Below are 16,653 nucleotides of genomic sequence, written 5' to 3'. Positions count from 1 at the left end.
TCGGCAAAATCCAGTTAAGTTTAAACATCTGTGGTTACCTGAGTTTAGGATACAAGTGAAGGCCCTGGCAAACGTACAGATAAGAAATTACTGAAATAGTTCCAGGCATCAGAGATTTCATCTTAAAAGTTAAAATGGTGAAGATGATGTCATTCTCCTCGAAGCAAAGAGAATCACTAGGAAGTTTGATGAAAGGGTACATGATCACAATTAGTTGAGGCATGGTAAGTGAAGGTTATGTGTTCCTATTGATGAATGATTCATGAACCATGAGACGCAGATTTGAAACTGTGGCCCAAGGGTATATGGGGAGAGAGATAATGTGGGATGTAGTAAAGAGAAATATTTTATTTTGGAATTTCAATCTTGAACTTCCTTCTTCTAGAAGTAGTCAAAAAAGAATCAATTGAAAGGGAACTGAATTAATCCTTGAAAGCAAATAACTCACATGGTTTGAGGTAACAGTAGAGGAATAAGACAGAAGTAAATGTATTAAAAGAAGCTTCCTCTGATACCATAACAATTTTATGACTCTGTGAAAGTGTACAATTGTATTTAAGGAAACAAGGGAAACAATTTCTTCTCAGTAAAATTATATTAACAGAAATGTGAAGCAAAACTAAATAATCTGTTTTACTGAGTGCCTCAGGAATAACTTCCAACCAGGACAGTGGAGAAGAGCCCACCGCACTTCCTTGAACAGTGGTTTTAACAGGTCCAGGGTTTAGTGGCTCAACCTAATGCATTTTCAACACCCTTCCATTCACTGAAGTGAGGCTTGACTGCATAGACTTTTGTTTTCTCAGTTCAGGGTGCTTCCAGCACCAGCAAAACCAGGACTTAAAATGTGCAAGCAAAAACGACATACCAAGGGTGAAAATTTGACCAACATACATTTGGAAAATCCTATCAGTTGCAGATTTTGGCAAACCTCTTATGGTTAGGAACTGCCTAAAATAAATTTTAACAATTGAGTTGAACCTACAATGATTTTATCAAACACTCCAGACATCCATTGCCTTGGGTCATTTAATAGAATCAAACTTAAGGTTGTGCAGAATGACTAAACAGAAGAATTTCATTAGAAAATATTAAGCGCTTGCCCATCATCTCTGAATGATAAACTCTGAGCTAATACCTTGAAAATTCACAACCCAGAAACTTAGAAAATTAACATATGAGGAATTGGTATTGTTGCGTCAAAACATCAACATAATTGAGTCCTTGTTTCCAAATAGCAAATGAAAAATCTGAAAGAAATGTTTATTATTCATGCAATGATATTAAATTTACAAAGGCTCAAAGATTACTTATGACTGTCAAATTCAGAGTCTCAACCGAATGAATTTAACTTACATCAGATAATTTGGCTAAAGTTCAGTAGCTAAGGTGCCAAGTTGAGACAAAAGCTTAACATAATTTCAGCTGAGACAATGTGGATAATTGACATTATTTGAAATGGAATTAAGCACTGCAATGAGCCAAACAACGCCTACCAGCTTTAATTATTAAACACAGCAATAGCAGAAATAGCAAGAATTGGAATATCTCATAGGTACATAATGCTACTCATCTTACAAAGTCCATAATTACATTTCCCGCATGCCTAAAAATAGAGAAATTTAATAACATTTATTAGGTCATACAGTGGCATGCAAAAGTTTGGGCCCCCCCCCAGTCAAAATTTCTGTTACTGTGAATAGTTAAGTGAGTAGAAGATGAACTGATCTCCAAAAGTCATAAAGTTAAAGATGAAACATTCTTTCCAACATTTAAGCAAGATTAGTGCATTATTTTTGTTTTATGCAATTTTAGAGTGAAAAAAAGGAAAGGAGCACCATGCAAAAGTTTGGGCACCCCAAGAGATTTGAGCTCTCAGATAAGTTTTACCAAGATCTCAGGCCTTCAATATATTGTTAGGGCCATGGCTTGTCCACAGTCATTGTTAGGAAAGGCCAGGTGATGCAAATTTCAAAGCTTTATAAATAACCTGACTCCTCAAACCTTGTCCCAACAATCAGCAGCCATGGGCTCCTCTAAGCAGCTGCTTAGCACTCTGAAAATTAAAATAAATGATTCCCACAAAGCAGGAGAAGGCTATAAGAAGATAGCAAAGCGTTTTCAGGTAGCCGTTTCCTCAGTTCGTAATGTAATTAAGAAATGGTAGTTAACAGCAACGGTGGAGGTCAAGTTGAGGTCTGGAAGACCAAGAAATCTTTTCGAGAGAACTGCTCGTAGGATTGCTAGAAAGGCAAATCAAAACCCCCGTTTGACTGAAAAAGACCTTCAGGAAGATTTAGCAGACTCTGGAGTGGTGGTGCACTGTTCTACTGTGCAATGAGACCTGCACAAATATGACCGTCATGGAAGAGGCATTGGAAGAAAACCTTTCCAGCGTCTTCACCACAAAATTCAGCATCAGAAGTTTTCAAAGGAATATCTAAAGAAGCATGATGCATTTTGGAACAAGTCCTGTGGACTGATGAAGTAAAAATAGAACTTTTTGGGCCACAATGAGTAAAGGTATGTTTGGAGAAAAAAGGGTGCAGAATTTCATGAAAAGAACACCTCTCCAACTGCTAAGCACAGGGGTGCAACTATCATGCTTTGGGCTTGTGTTGCAGCCAGTGGCACGGGAAACATTTCACTGGTAGAGGGAAAATGCATTCAATTAAATACCAGCAAATTCTGGAAGCAAACATCACACCGTCTGTAAAAAAGCTGAAGATGAAAAGAGGATGGCTTCTACAACAGGATAATGATCCTAAACACACTTCAAAATCCACTACGGACTACCTCAAGAGGTGCAAGCTGAAGGTTTTGCCATGGCCCTCACAGTCCCCTGACCTAAACATCATCAAAAATCTGTGGATAGACCTCAAAACAGCAGTGCATGCAAGACGGCCCAAGAATCTCACAGAACTAGAAGCCTTTTGCAAGGAAGAATGGGCGAAAATCCCCCAAACAAGAATTGAAAGACTCTTAGCTGGCTGCAGAAGGCGTTTACAAGCTGTGATATTTGCCAAAGGGGGTGTTACTAAGTACTGAGACATGCAGGGTGCCCCAAACTTTTGCTTCGGGCCCTTTTCCTTTTTTGTTATTTTGAAACAGTAAAAGATGGAAATTAAAAAGTAATCTTGCTTAAAATATTAAAGAAAACTGCCATCTTTAACTTTATGTCTTTTGGAAATCAGGTAATCTTTAACTCACTTAGCTATTCACAGTAACAGAAATTTTGACAAGGGATGCCCAAACTTTTGCATGTAACTGTATATCTGATGTTTTCCCATTCCTGTAACTTTATTTATTTATTGGACCAGAATACAAAGATGGCATAATTAATACCTTGAGCACGTTCTCCAGCATTCTGCTTTGTGAAAAAAAAATCAGAATGTCCTTTGAAGGTCTTTTAATCCCGTTTATTAAAAATCTCAATTCAAAACCTTGCAAAAGCTCTTAATTTTCTAATCCTCATTTCTGATCTTTCACTGGAAATACTTCCTCTGTGTTGAATTGCCAACCCCCCAAGCCTTGGGCTTTAACTTATGATCAGGCCTTCAAACAGACACTACAAAACATTGTGGAAGGTGGACTATGCTGAAAGGTGGGTAACTGCTCACACTTCACTCCATTGCTCATTCTTATGTATGACTAAATTAGAGATCTTTCACAAATATTTTCATGATTTACCAAGGTTTTCATCCTGTGTATCATGTATACTGGGGAGTAACTGCAGTGCCATTCTGGAGTCTTCTGTTCTCCATGACCATGTTTATAGGCTGGTCGATAAGCATACTGCTGGTGTCCTAAACTTGTTACCTTTGGTTGACTATCACCACATGTTGCACAGAAGCTGCAGATTGGGGTGGATGGCCTGTGGCAGACCTGGGGTTTTGAGACTAACAATCATGATTAACTGAAAACTACTTTTAGAAGTTTAAGGAGGCTTCTTAGAAGCTTCAGGAGATTTGATGGGTCATCACTGACTCTGACAAATTTCTCTAGATGTACAGAGGAAAGTATTCTGACTGGTTGTATCGTGAAACTCCAGTGCACAGGAACACAAGTGGCCAGAGGAAATTAGTGGACTCAGCCAGTCCATCAGGGGTACAGCTCTCTCCACCACCAAGAACATCCACTGCAATGGATCAAGATGTCCCTAGACATACATCATCAGGGACCCCCTCCATCATTTCTGTCCTATCTCTCTTCTTGAGTCTACCATCAGGCACACAGTACCTATGCCTGAAGACCCATGCCTCAATGTTCAACAACAGCTTTTTCACCACTGCCATCAGATTCTCAAACCAAATTGAAAGCCTGTAATACTTCCTCGGGCTATATTCCTTCTCCGCTCTTTCAACTTGCACAAAGTGTCAGAATGTTTATTTTGTATTGCAACTTATGTATAATTTTTGTTAATTTAAGTTCACGTTAACCTATGCTCATCATATTTATAACGTACTATGCTGCTGCTGCAAACAACTAACTTCCACGTCAGTTATAGTCCATGTACGTATGTCTGTTGGGTGTAAGGGGTGTCGAGGGAGGGACAGCACCTCCAGTAAAGATGCTTGTCATGTCCATTCCAGGTCATCTCACTCACCTTTGGTCCTTACTGGACACTCAGCTCTCACCTGTAGCTCCAAATAGCTGCAACAGCTGCCACAGCCCGGTACACCACTTAGGCAGGCGGGCTAAACCAGGTGAGGGTAGCTGGCAGCCTCATACCTCAGTGAGATAGGAGACATGCCTGTCCCAGCATGCAAGTCAGCTTCGGCAGATTGGGCAGATGGGATCTATACAGTGAGATCCGAATGCCGGAGAAACGGTATTGCAACACTCCGCAGAGAGCGAAGGACATGACAAGCCATGGAAGGCGTCATGGCCATCCACTGCAACCAAAGAAGACCCCAGTTTGTGACGTTTCCTCCTACCACTGAACCTAGACTTCTGAGGTTGAGAAAGTGGAACTGCTCAAGTGCAACAGCTTTTCCATGTTATAAAACTCTCCAGAACAGGTTTCCTATCATTGTCAGACATGATGGAAAGCCACCATGTATGACTATGACAACAAACTTGAACTTTATCTTGAACTAGAACTCCAGCATTGATACTACTGTTCAATCGGGGATAATAAAACTTTGTGTTCTAGGTCCTAATAGCAGAAAACATGGCCAACATCTGTACATTAGTTCATCTTGAATTTAAAGGGATCATTCCCTTTCAGTTCAGTTGTTCCCCACCTTTCTTGGAAGGGCAATTATTGTTTTCTATTCAGTGGCATGCAGTTGACTTACAATTACATCCAGTCATCAGAATTTGAGGAATAACCGTGTGAAAGGCAGGATTAGTTCACTTTATAACAAAAGCGAGTGAGGAGAGAATAGACTGAGGTGTATAAAATGATGAGTGACCCTGACAATATGATTCTTTCCTTCAGCAAGGAGGACAACACCTTGGCTTTAATTTAATTCATAGAAAGAGTAAAGGAGAATTGAGGACACGTAGTCCTGGTCTGGAACTCATTGCCTGATGAGGTGATGGAGGCAAAAAGCCTCAGTTCATTTAAAAAATATCTAGATGAACACTTGAAGAGTTAGAACCTGCAGGGTTATGAACATATTTGGGATATGGGATTAAGCGAAAGCCCATATTTTTGTAGGGATGGACCCGGGGGGGGGGGGGGCTGAATGGCCTCTTAACATAATGTCAGCCTCTACACTTCAGATGGTAAATGTTACTCCAGGCTTTAAAATTACTTGCCCCTTCTGCTTTCTCTTCATTGTTTGCCAACATCTCTTGAAGAGCTCGGACAGAGAGGGACTGCTCCAACACAAAGGTGCAGATAGAGAGATCCGGAGGAACATTCTGTAATAAAAGCAACAAGATATAAGATTAAATACAAGGATTCATATTAGAGAAAGCGCAACTTAAAGTGGCTTTTAATTCCTTCCAACCCAGTAAAATCCTCCATACTACTGACTAGTTTCATGTGTTTTCAGCTTGTTTTAAAGAAAGATCTTCATTGACATAGCATCTCTACACTCTCAGTTCTGCCCAAAACGTTCTGCTGCTAATGAAGTATAGTTATAATCTAATAAAGTTTAAGTTAGTAATTAAACAAAAAAGTCTTTTAAACTTAAAAAAAAGTTAAGTAAAAGCACAATAATTGAAAATACTTAAGTAGAAGATTTATATAAAAATAACTTGCCCTTTCCCTGCCTGACAAAAAAAAGTCTAACAATGTTTAAAATTAACATTTGGCTGTGTTCCAAATTCCTCCTGCCGTCTTGGTGCCGAAGTGTTTCCTCATTTCATTCCAGCCCATCTAGAAGACACAGAAGACTGGAATCCAAAGCAAAAAGCAAGCTGGTGGAGGAACTCAGTGGAGGCAGCATTAGTGGAAAGGAATCGATGGTTGATGTCTCAGGTCGAGACCCTTCATCTGGACTGGGTTTCTCTATCTAATTATAGCAAAAATATTTAACTTAAGTTACCCTTTAATCTAAATTCCAGGGAATACAATACTAGGTTCCATCTCTCCTTGTGATTTAACCTCTGGAATTTGCACTCCCTTCAAGGCCACTATTAGTTTCCAAGTCAGAACTCCCCGGAAGTGGTTGCACGAATTGACAGGGTGGTAAAGAAGGCATATACCTGAAGAAAGGTCTCGGCCCGAAATGTCGACTGGTTTTTACTTTTCCACAGATGCTGCCTGGCCTGCTGAGTTCTTCCTGAGAGTGTTGCATATGCCATGCTTGCATTTATTAGAATTGACTTGAATTGAATTGACTTTATTTCTTACATCCTTCACATACATGAGGAGTAAAAATCTTTATGTTACATCTCCATCTAAATGTGCAATGTGCAGGAGGTTATGCTGCAGCTTTTTACACTCTCTAGTTAGGCCACACCTGGAGCATTGCACTCATATCTGCTTGCCCCATTATAGGAAGGACGTGAAGGCTTCAGAGAGGGAGGAGAAGAGGATACCAGGATGCTTTGATTAGAAAACACGTGCTCTGAGGAGAGTTAGACATACTTGTGTAGTCTTCTCTGGAGCAGCAGAGACTGAAAGGAGATCTGATAGAAGTTTATAAGGCTTTGAAAGGTATAGGCAGAGTAGACAGCCAAGAGGCAAAATATCAGTACAAGAAGGCATACATTTATGGTGATACAGGGACTTTTTTTTAATAAAGAGAATGTTAGGTGCCTGCAGAGGATGAAGGGGTATAGAAAATATGTAGGCAGGAAGGATTTATTTAATTAGGCATTTAATTACTAATTTAATTAGTTTGCCACAAGATCATGTGCCTGTTCCTATCCTGTACTGTTTTATCCTTAGAGCACAGACCTGCTCACAATGCTCCAGTTATGGTCTAAGTAGGACCTTACATAAGTTAAATTATATCTGCTTGTGATCCAGTCTTCCAAGCATAAAGACTGGTGAACTAGCGTCCTCCATTATTGTTTTCAGCATTTCATGTCAATTTAGTATTCATTGTACAAGGACCAAGTCTCCCATCCATTACATCTCACTTTTCCCTCATTAGAAAGAGCTCCCTTCTATCCTTTTTAATTCTCAAATGGATGATCTCATTAGTGTCGATAATGAAATCCATTTCCTGCAGTTTCCCCCATTTGCTCAACCTATTAATAATACTGTGTAATTAATACTGCCACCCACACAGCTTACAATACCACCTTCCTTTGTGTTGTCAACAGGCTTTGTGGCTTTCTATCCCATTATTTAAGTTATTTATAAATCTGTTGATCACGGATCCTTGCAGGATACTATTAGTCACATACTGCTTTTTAGACCACTGATATCTTTAGCCTGCCTTCTACAACTCAGCCAGATTCCCAGCTGTCAATAAATAGCCTTTGATTCCACAAGCTTCAACCTCAGCTACCTGTCTCTTCCAAAACAACAGCAGATGGCTACTGCAAGTGTCAGGCTTGCAAAGGCAGGCACCTCCCGGTCTCCACCCAGCTAACAGCAATTACCTGCCACTCTTTTCCAACTCATCACCTGCAGCCTATATAAACGCAGCTTTCAACTACAGTCCTTGTTCAATCATCCAACCAGCCATCCTCATCCAGTTGCTCCTGGCCTTCAGTCACCTTATTGCCTGTGGTGATTAGCATCTGTTCTCTCTTCTTTGTGGCCCCCTCATGGCTTATTTTGGAGTTTATTATTAAAATTATTGCTCACTGCTAAATCGTCTCTGCTGCTCTACTTTTGGGTCAAGCCTCCTCTGCACTTCCGAAGCACATGCCACAAATCCAAAAATACCAGCATTCTGACTCAGAAATGAGAATACTACCACTATAACTTCAATTCCTCAGTGTTATCATTTCAGACGATCTGTCCTGGGCCCAATATGCAACTGACAATAGACAATAGGCAATAGATGCAGGAGTAGGCCATTCAGCCCTTCAAGCCAGCACCACCATTAACTGTGATCATGGCTGATCATCCACAATCAGTATCCTTTTTCTACCTTCTCCCCATATCCCTTCACTCCGCTATCTTTAAGAGCTCTACCTAACTCTTTTTGAAAGCAGAGAGTTGGCCTCCACTGCCTTCTGGGGCACAGCATTCCACAGAACCACAACCCTCTGTGTGAAAAAGTTTTTCCTCAACTCCATTCTAAATTGTCTACCCCTTATTCTTAAACTGTGGCCTCTGGTTCTGGACTCCCCCAATATCAGGAACATGTTTCCTGCCTCTAGCGTGTCCAATCCCTTAATAATCTTATATGTTTCAATCAGATCCCCTCTCATCCTTCTAAATTCCAGTGTATACAACCCCAGTCGATCCAATCTTTCAACATATGACAGTCCTGCCATCCCGGGAATTAACCTCGTGAACCTACGTTGCACACCCTCAATAGCTAGAATGTCCTTCCTCAAATTTGGAGACCAAAACTGTACACATAGAAACATAGAAACATAGAAAATGGGTGCAGGAGTAGGCCATTTGGCCCTTCAAGCCTGCACCACCATTTATTATGATCATGGCTGATCATCCAACTCAGAACCCCACCCCAGCCTTCCCTCCATACCCCCTGATCCCCGTAGCCACAAGGGCCATATCTAACTCCCTCTTAAATATAGCCAATGAACTGGCCTCAACTGTTTCCTGTGGCAGAGAATTCCACAGATTCACCACTCTCTGTGTGAAGAAGTTTTTCCTAATCTCGGTCCTAAAAGGCTTCCCCTTTATCCTCAAACCGTGACCCCTTGTTCTGGACCTCCCCAACACCGGGAACAATCTTCCTGCATCTAGCCTGTCCAATCCCTTTAGGATTTTATACGTTTCAATCAGATCCCCCCTCAATCTTCTAAATTCCAACGAGTACAAGCCCAGTTCATCCAGTCTTTCTTCATATGAAAGTCCTGCCATCCCAGGAATCAATCTGGTGAACCTTCTTTGTACTCCCTCTATGGCAAGGATGCCTTTCCTCAGATTAGGGGACCAAAACTGCACACAATACTCCAGGTGTGGTCACCAAGGCCTTGTACAACTGCAGTAGTACCTCCCTGCTCCTGTACTCAAATCCTCTCGCTATAAATGCCAGCATACCATTCGCCTTTTTCACCGCCTGCTGTACCTGCATGCCCACTTTCAATGACTGGTGTATAATGACACCCAGGTCTCGCTGCACCTCCCCTTTTCCTAATCGGCCACCATTCAGATAATAATCTGTTTTCCTATTTTTGCTACCAAAGTGGATAACTTCACATTTATCCACATTAAATTGCATCTGCCATGAATTTGCCCACTCACCCAACCTATCCAAGTCACTCTGCATCCTCTTAGCATCCTCCTCACAGCTAACACTGCCACCCAGCTTCGTGTCATCCGCAAACTTGGAGATGCTGCATTTAATTCCCTCATCCAAGTCATTAATATATATTGTAAACAACTGAGGTCCCAGCACTGAGCCTTGCGGTACCCCACTAGTCACCGCCTGCCATTCTGAAAAGGTCCCGTTTATTCCCACTCTTTGCTTCCTATCTGCTAACCAATTCTCCATCCACATCAATACCTTACCCCCAATACCATGTGCTTTAAGTTTGCACACTAATCTCCTGTGTGGGACTTTGTCAAAAGCCTTTTGAAAATCCAAATATACCACATCCACTGGTTCTCCCCTATCCACTCTACTAGTTACATCCTCAAAAAATTCAATGAGATTCGTCAGACATGATTTTCCCTTCACAAATCCATGCTGACTTTGTCCGATGATTTCACCGCTTTCCAAATGTGCTGTTATCACATCTTTGATAACTGACTCCAGCAGTTTCCCCACCACCGACGTTAGGCTAACCGGTCTATAATTCCCCAATTTCTCTCTCCCTCCTTTTTTAAAAAGTGGGGTTACATTAGCCACCCTCCAATCCTCAGGAACTAGTCCAGAATCTAACGAGTTTTGAAAAATTATCACTAATGCATCCACTATTTCTTGGGCTACTTCCTTAAGCACTCTAGGATGCAGACCATCTGGCCCTGGGGATTTATCTGCCTTCAATCCCTTCAATTTACCTAACACCACTTCCCTACTAACAAGTATTTCGCTCAGTTCCTCCATCTCACTGGACCCTCTGTCCCCTACTAGGCGTGAGGAGGTTAGATCACAACAGGGGGATGGGAACCAGTGTGGAGAGACAGGGGGGTGTAAAGTGAGGTTAGAAGCAAAAAGTACTAAGGAGAAGAGTAAAAGTGGCAGGCCGACAAATCCAGGGCAATCATTAAAAAGGGCCACTTTTCAACATAATTGTATAAGGGCTAAGAGAGTTGTAAAAGAGCGCCTGAAGGCTTTGTGTGTCAATGCAAGGAGCATTTGTAATAAGGTGGATGAATTGAAAGTGCAGATTGTTATTAATGATTATGATATAGTTGGGATCATAGAGACATGGCTCCAGGGTGACCAAGGATGGGAGCTCAACGTTCAGGGATATTCAATATTCAGGAGGGATAGATATGAAGGGAGGGGAGGTGGGGTGGCGTTGCTGGTTAAAGAAGAGACTAACGCAATAGAAAGGAAGGACATAAGCCGGGAAGATGTGGAATCGATATGGGTAGAGCTGCATAACACTAAGGGGCAGAAGACGCTGGTGGGAGTTGTGTACAGGCCACCTAACAGTAGTAGTGAGGTCGGAGATGGTATTAAACAGGAAATTAGAAATGTGTGCAATAAAGGAACAGCAGTTATAATGGGTGACTTCTATCTACATGTAGATTGGGTGAACCAAATTGGTAAAGGTGCTGAGGAAGAGGATTTCTTGGAATGTATGCGGGATGGTTTTTTGAACCAACATGTCGAGGAACCAACTAGAGAGCAGGCTATTCTGGACTGGGTTTTGAGCAATGAGGAAGGGTTAATTAGCAATCTTGTCATGAGAGGCCCTTTGGGTAAGAGTGACCATAATATGGTGGAATTCTTCATTAAGATGGAGAGTGACATGGTTAATTCAGAAACAAAGGTTCTGAACTTAAAGAGGGGTAACTTTGAAGGTATGAGACGTGAATTAGCTAAGATAGACTGGCAAATGACACTTAAAGGATTGACGGTGGATATGCAATGGCAAGCATTTAAAGGTTGCATGGATGAACTACAACAATTGTTCATCCCAGTTTGGCAAAAGAATAAATCAAGGAAGGTAGTGCACCCGTGGCTGACAAGAGAAATTAGGGATAGTATCAATTCCAAAGAAGCAGCATACAAATTAGCCAGAGAAAGTGGCTCACCTGAGGACTGGGAGAAATTCAGAGTTCAGCAGAGGAGGACAAAGGGGTTAATTAGGAAGGGGAAAAAAGATTATGAGAGAAAACTGGCAGGGAACATAAAAACTGACTGTAAAAGCTTTTATAGGTATGTAAAAAGGAAAAGACTGGTAAAGACAAATGTAGGTCCCCTACAGACAGAAACAGGTGAATTGATTATGGGGAGCAAGGACATGGCAGACCAATTGAATAATTACTTTGGTTCTGTCTTCACTAAGGAGGACATAAATAATCTCCAGGTGTGGTCTCACCAGGGCCCTGTACAACTGCAGAAAGACCTCTTTGCTCCTATACTCAATTCCCCTTGTTATGAAGGTCAGCATGCCATTAGCTTTCTTCATTGCCTGCTGTACCTGCATGCTTACTTTCAGTGACTGATGAACAAGGACACCGAGATCTCGTTGTACTTCCTAAGTGCAATTACAAAGTTATGTACAGCAGTGCCTCCACTTCCTTAGAAGTTTGTGAAGATTTTGCATGACATCTAAAACTTAGACAAACTTCTATAGATGTGTGCTGGAGAATTTATTGATCAGCTACATCACTGTTTGATATGGAAACACCAATACTGTACCCTTGAATGGAAAATCTTACAAAAAGTAGCGGATACTGCCTAGTCCATCCTGGGTAAAGCACTCCCCACCATTGAGCACATCTACATGCAGCACTGTCGCAGGAAGAGCAGCATCCATCATCAGGGATCCACCCCCCACCACCCAGGTCACGCTCTCTTCTCACTGCTGCCATCAGGAAAAAGGTACAGGAGCCTCAGGACTCACACCACCAGATCCAGGAAATGTACAACCCCTCAACCATCAAGCTCTTGAACCAAAGGGGATAACTTCACTCAATTTCACTTGCCCCATCACTGAACTGTTCCCACAACATATAGACTCACTTTCAAGGACTCTTCATCTCATATTCTCAAGATTTATTGCCTATTTACTTATTATTATTATTATTTTTTTTCATTCTGGTTGTATTTGCACAGTTTGTTAACTTTTAGGCTGGTTGTCCGTCATATTGGTGTGATCTTTCATTGATTCTATTATGGTTATTGGATTTATTGAGTATGTCTGCAAGAAAATGAATCTCAGGTTTATATATGGTGACATACAAGTACTTGCATAATAAATTTACTTCGAACTTTGATCTTAAAAACTGCTCACAATACTCCAAGTGTGGTCTGACCAATGCCCTATAAAGCATTACATTCTCACTCCTATATTCTAGTCCTCTCGAAATGAATGTTAACATTTTATTTACCTTCCTTACCACCAACTCAACCTGTTAAGGTAACCTTTAGGGAATCCCGCACAGAGACACTTAATTCCCTTTACACCTCTGATTTTTGAATTTTCTCCCCTTTTAGAAAATAGTTCACACCTTTATTCCTCCTATCACAGTGCATGACCATACACTTCCCTACATTATATTCAATCTGTCATTTCTTTGCCCAGTATCCCGATCTGTCTAAGTCCCTCTGCAGATTCCCTGCTTTCTCAACACTACTTGCCCTTCCACTTATCGTTGTATTGTGGGCAAAGCCACCATCTGAATCATTGACATATAACATGAAAAGAAGATAATAAATTTACTTTGAACTTTGATAAGAACTAAGTAAATAGCATTACTTGTTATAGGGTAGAATTCCTTTGGAGTAGTAAACAAAAATCTAAACTAGTAACACTATTTGCTTTTCAGATATTTTTATATACTACCTAACACTTAAATTATACACATTAATGCTGCATGAGATATCTGTAAAGCTTTCTTCGTAAAGCTATTTAATTATATTATAAAATTAGGAAGCCGCCTCATCGAGCACCTCCGCTCCATCCGACAAAAGTGGAAATTCCTGGTGGCCAAACATTTTAATTCCGATTCCCCTTCTCATTCCATCCTGAGGCCACCCTGAGGATGGAGGAGCAGAACCTTATATTCTGTCTACTGTAGAAAGCCTCCAAAGTGATGGTATGAACATCGATTTCTCCTTCTGGTGAAAAATATTTTTCCTTCCCCTACCCTATTCCCCACTCTAGCCTCTCCTTGCCTGCCTATCACTTCACCCAGGGTCCTCTCTGCCTTCCATTTCTCCTTTGGTCCAATCTCCTTCCTCTGCAGCCCTTTACCTTTCCCACCCACCAGATTTCACCTATCACCTTCTAGCTATGCTCCTTCCCCTCCCACCCCCCCACCTTCTTATTCTGGCATCTTTCCCCTTCCTTTCCAGACCCGAAGAAGGGTCACAGCCCAAAATGTCGGCTGCTTTATTTGTTTCCATCTGCCCGACCTGCTGAGTTCCTCCAGCATTTTGTGTGTGTGTTGCTTTATATTACAAAGGACTGCTTTCCTTCACTTGGAATGTTTCAAGAGACTGAATTAGGTTACACATCACCACCCTGACCACTTCAAAGACATATCAATGCAGCTTTAAAACAGTGTGGTGATAAGAAAGTGCCATGCAGGACGAAGAGCCAGAGCTTTGCTCCAATTCTCCACAAAAGGACAGCTGCATATCCCAACATGACAGTGCTGTCAACTTCAAAAATAACTCCTTGCTCATTTACTGGGTCATTGAAAGGGATCCTGCAGGCAGCTCATAAGCTCCAGGCACCAGCCTGACTTACTCACTGTAGTTATTACAGACCAATTTCTCTCTTGGATGTTCACTTTGCAGAGGACTGCTCTGCCCGTCAAGCGCAGAATTGACAATCCATCCATCTTCTGCTAATAGCTAGCCTCTGGCAAATATTTACTTTTTTAGAAAGAGCACTCCCAATATGATTATGCTCATTTAATCATAAATCACGATTGAGAAACTGCACTTTATTTTCATATTGGGAGTGCTCTTGGTTTGGATGCAGACATTTTCAGTTTATGGAGATCTCTACCCACCTTGTAAGGCATGAAAATGCCCGACGCAGGCCTCTCATGGTCTGAGTCGATGTTCCCTCCTCCCCCTTCCCTCCCCTACCCACTCAAGCAACCTGACTCTGTTGACTCTGTCTCTCAGCTTTAATCACCTGGTGGCCAGCCAATTTAATTCCACTCCCCCTTCCCATTTCCATTCCCATACTGACATGTCTGTCTGTTGTCTCCTCCATTCCCAGGTCCAGGCTAAAAACACAAATGAGTGGAACAGCACCTCCATTTTGACTGAGCAGTCTCCTATATTGGGGCATGAACTTTGAGATCTCAAACTTTCAATAACTGCTCTCCTCTGTCCCCTTTCCCCATTTACCTTTTCTCCCTCTTCCTGATCCAACTAGCCAATATCAGCTTTCTCTTTCCCCTCCCCTCCTCTCCATCTGCCCACCACTCACATACTCCTCCCACTGTTTCCCCTCCCCATCTCCCTCCCTTAAGAAACATGAGAAACTCTTCAGAGGCTGGAAATCCAAAGTAATAGACACAAAATGCTGGAGGAACTCAGCAGAGCAGGCAGCATCTATGGAAATGTATGAACAGTCCACGTTTCAAGCCGAGACCCTTCTTCGGGTCTGGAAAGGAAGGAGGAAGATGTCAGAATAAAAAGGTGGGGGTAGAGGAAAGAGGCCAGCTGGAGGGTGATAGGTGAAGCCAGGTGGGTGGGAAAGGTAAAGGGTTGAAGAAGAAGGAATCTGAGAGGAGAGTGGACTGTAGAAGAAAGAGAAGGAGGAGGGGATCCAGGGGGAACCCTCCCTATTTTTTTCATTCTCCACCTTCTTTTCCTATCAGATTTCATCACCTTCAGCCTTTCGCCACTTGTATCATCTCCAGCTTCTGCCATTATTCCCACTCTCCCCTCCCTTCCTCACCTGCCTACCACACTCCCAAAACCTGGGTCCATCTGTCACTTGCTTGTTCTTGTTCCACACCTTCCCTCCACTTTTAATATTGGCTATATTTCTTTCAGCCCAGACAAAGAGTCTCGACCTGAAATGTTGACTGTCCATTTCCTTCCACAGATGCTGCCTGACCATTGAGTCCCTCCAACACACTGTGTAGTGCTCTCTATTGATAAAGTTCAGTGACTAAGGAAAAAAACACAAGAGATTCTGCAGATACTGGGAGCCCAGCGTAACACACAGCAGGTCAGGCAGCATCTATGGAGAGGAAAAGAAATAAATGTTTTGGGCCAGACCCTTCATCAGGAATGGAAAGGAAGGGGGAAGAATCCAGAATAAGAAGATGGGGAGAGGGGAAAGAGTACAAGCTAGAAGATGATAGGTGAAGCCAGGGAGGTGGGTGGGTCGGGAATGTGGAGATGAAGTGAGAAGCTGGAAAAGGTAAAGGGCTGAAGAAGAAGGAATCTGATAGGCAAGTGGACCATGACAGAGACAGAGAAGAGAAGGGACACCAGAGGGAGTTGATAGGCAGGTGAGGAGAAGAGAAGAGTTAAGAGAGGTGTCATAATTAAGAATGGAAAAGGAGAGAAAGAGACCACCTCGGAGAAGAGGAAATGGAGAAATTATTAGAAATTGAAAAATCACTGCTCATACTGTCACGTTGGAAGCTATCCAAATGGAATAATTATTTTTTTATTTGTTTGCTTGTTATTACAGTGCAGCACAGACCATCGCAGGTGACTGTATCAAAGGCCTTGGTCAGCTCAATAAACGCCACAGACAGTGCCATATCCTGTTCACGACACTTCTCCTGTATCTGGTGCAGGACGAAGATCGCGGTGGATGAGCCTCTGTTTGCTCTGAATCCGCACTGACTCTCCGTGAGGCTGCCATCCGCAATGATAGGGATGATTCTGTCCAAGAGAATTCCGGCGAGGATCTTCCCGGCGGTAGACAGCAGGTTTACGACTCTGATTTCTCCCCTTTGTTCTTGTACAAGGAGACAAGAACTCTGGAAGATTCTGT

At 42.1% G+C, this 16,653-nt stretch overlaps 1 protein-coding gene across 1 annotated transcript in view; it reads right to left on the bottom strand.

Moving 5' to 3' along the window:
• The window catches only part of ryr2a (ryanodine receptor 2a (cardiac)), a 785,545-nt gene that overhangs the window by 533,814 nt on the left and 235,078 nt on the right, over positions 1-16,653 (bottom strand). Inside the window, exon 3 of the mRNA XM_072264911.1 lies at positions 5,745-5,871. Within this exon, the coding sequence (XP_072121012.1) occupies positions 5,745-5,871 (127 nt within the window). The remainder of the gene's footprint in view (positions 1-5,744; positions 5,872-16,653) is intronic.

Source organism: Mobula birostris, chromosome 8 (genome assembly GCF_030028105.1).
Source record: "Mobula birostris isolate sMobBir1 chromosome 8, sMobBir1.hap1, whole genome shotgun sequence".
In the NCBI taxonomy this organism is placed as follows: Eukaryota; Metazoa; Chordata; class Chondrichthyes; order Myliobatiformes; family Myliobatidae; genus Mobula; species Mobula birostris.
This window is presented reverse-complemented; position numbering and strand designations above follow the sequence as displayed.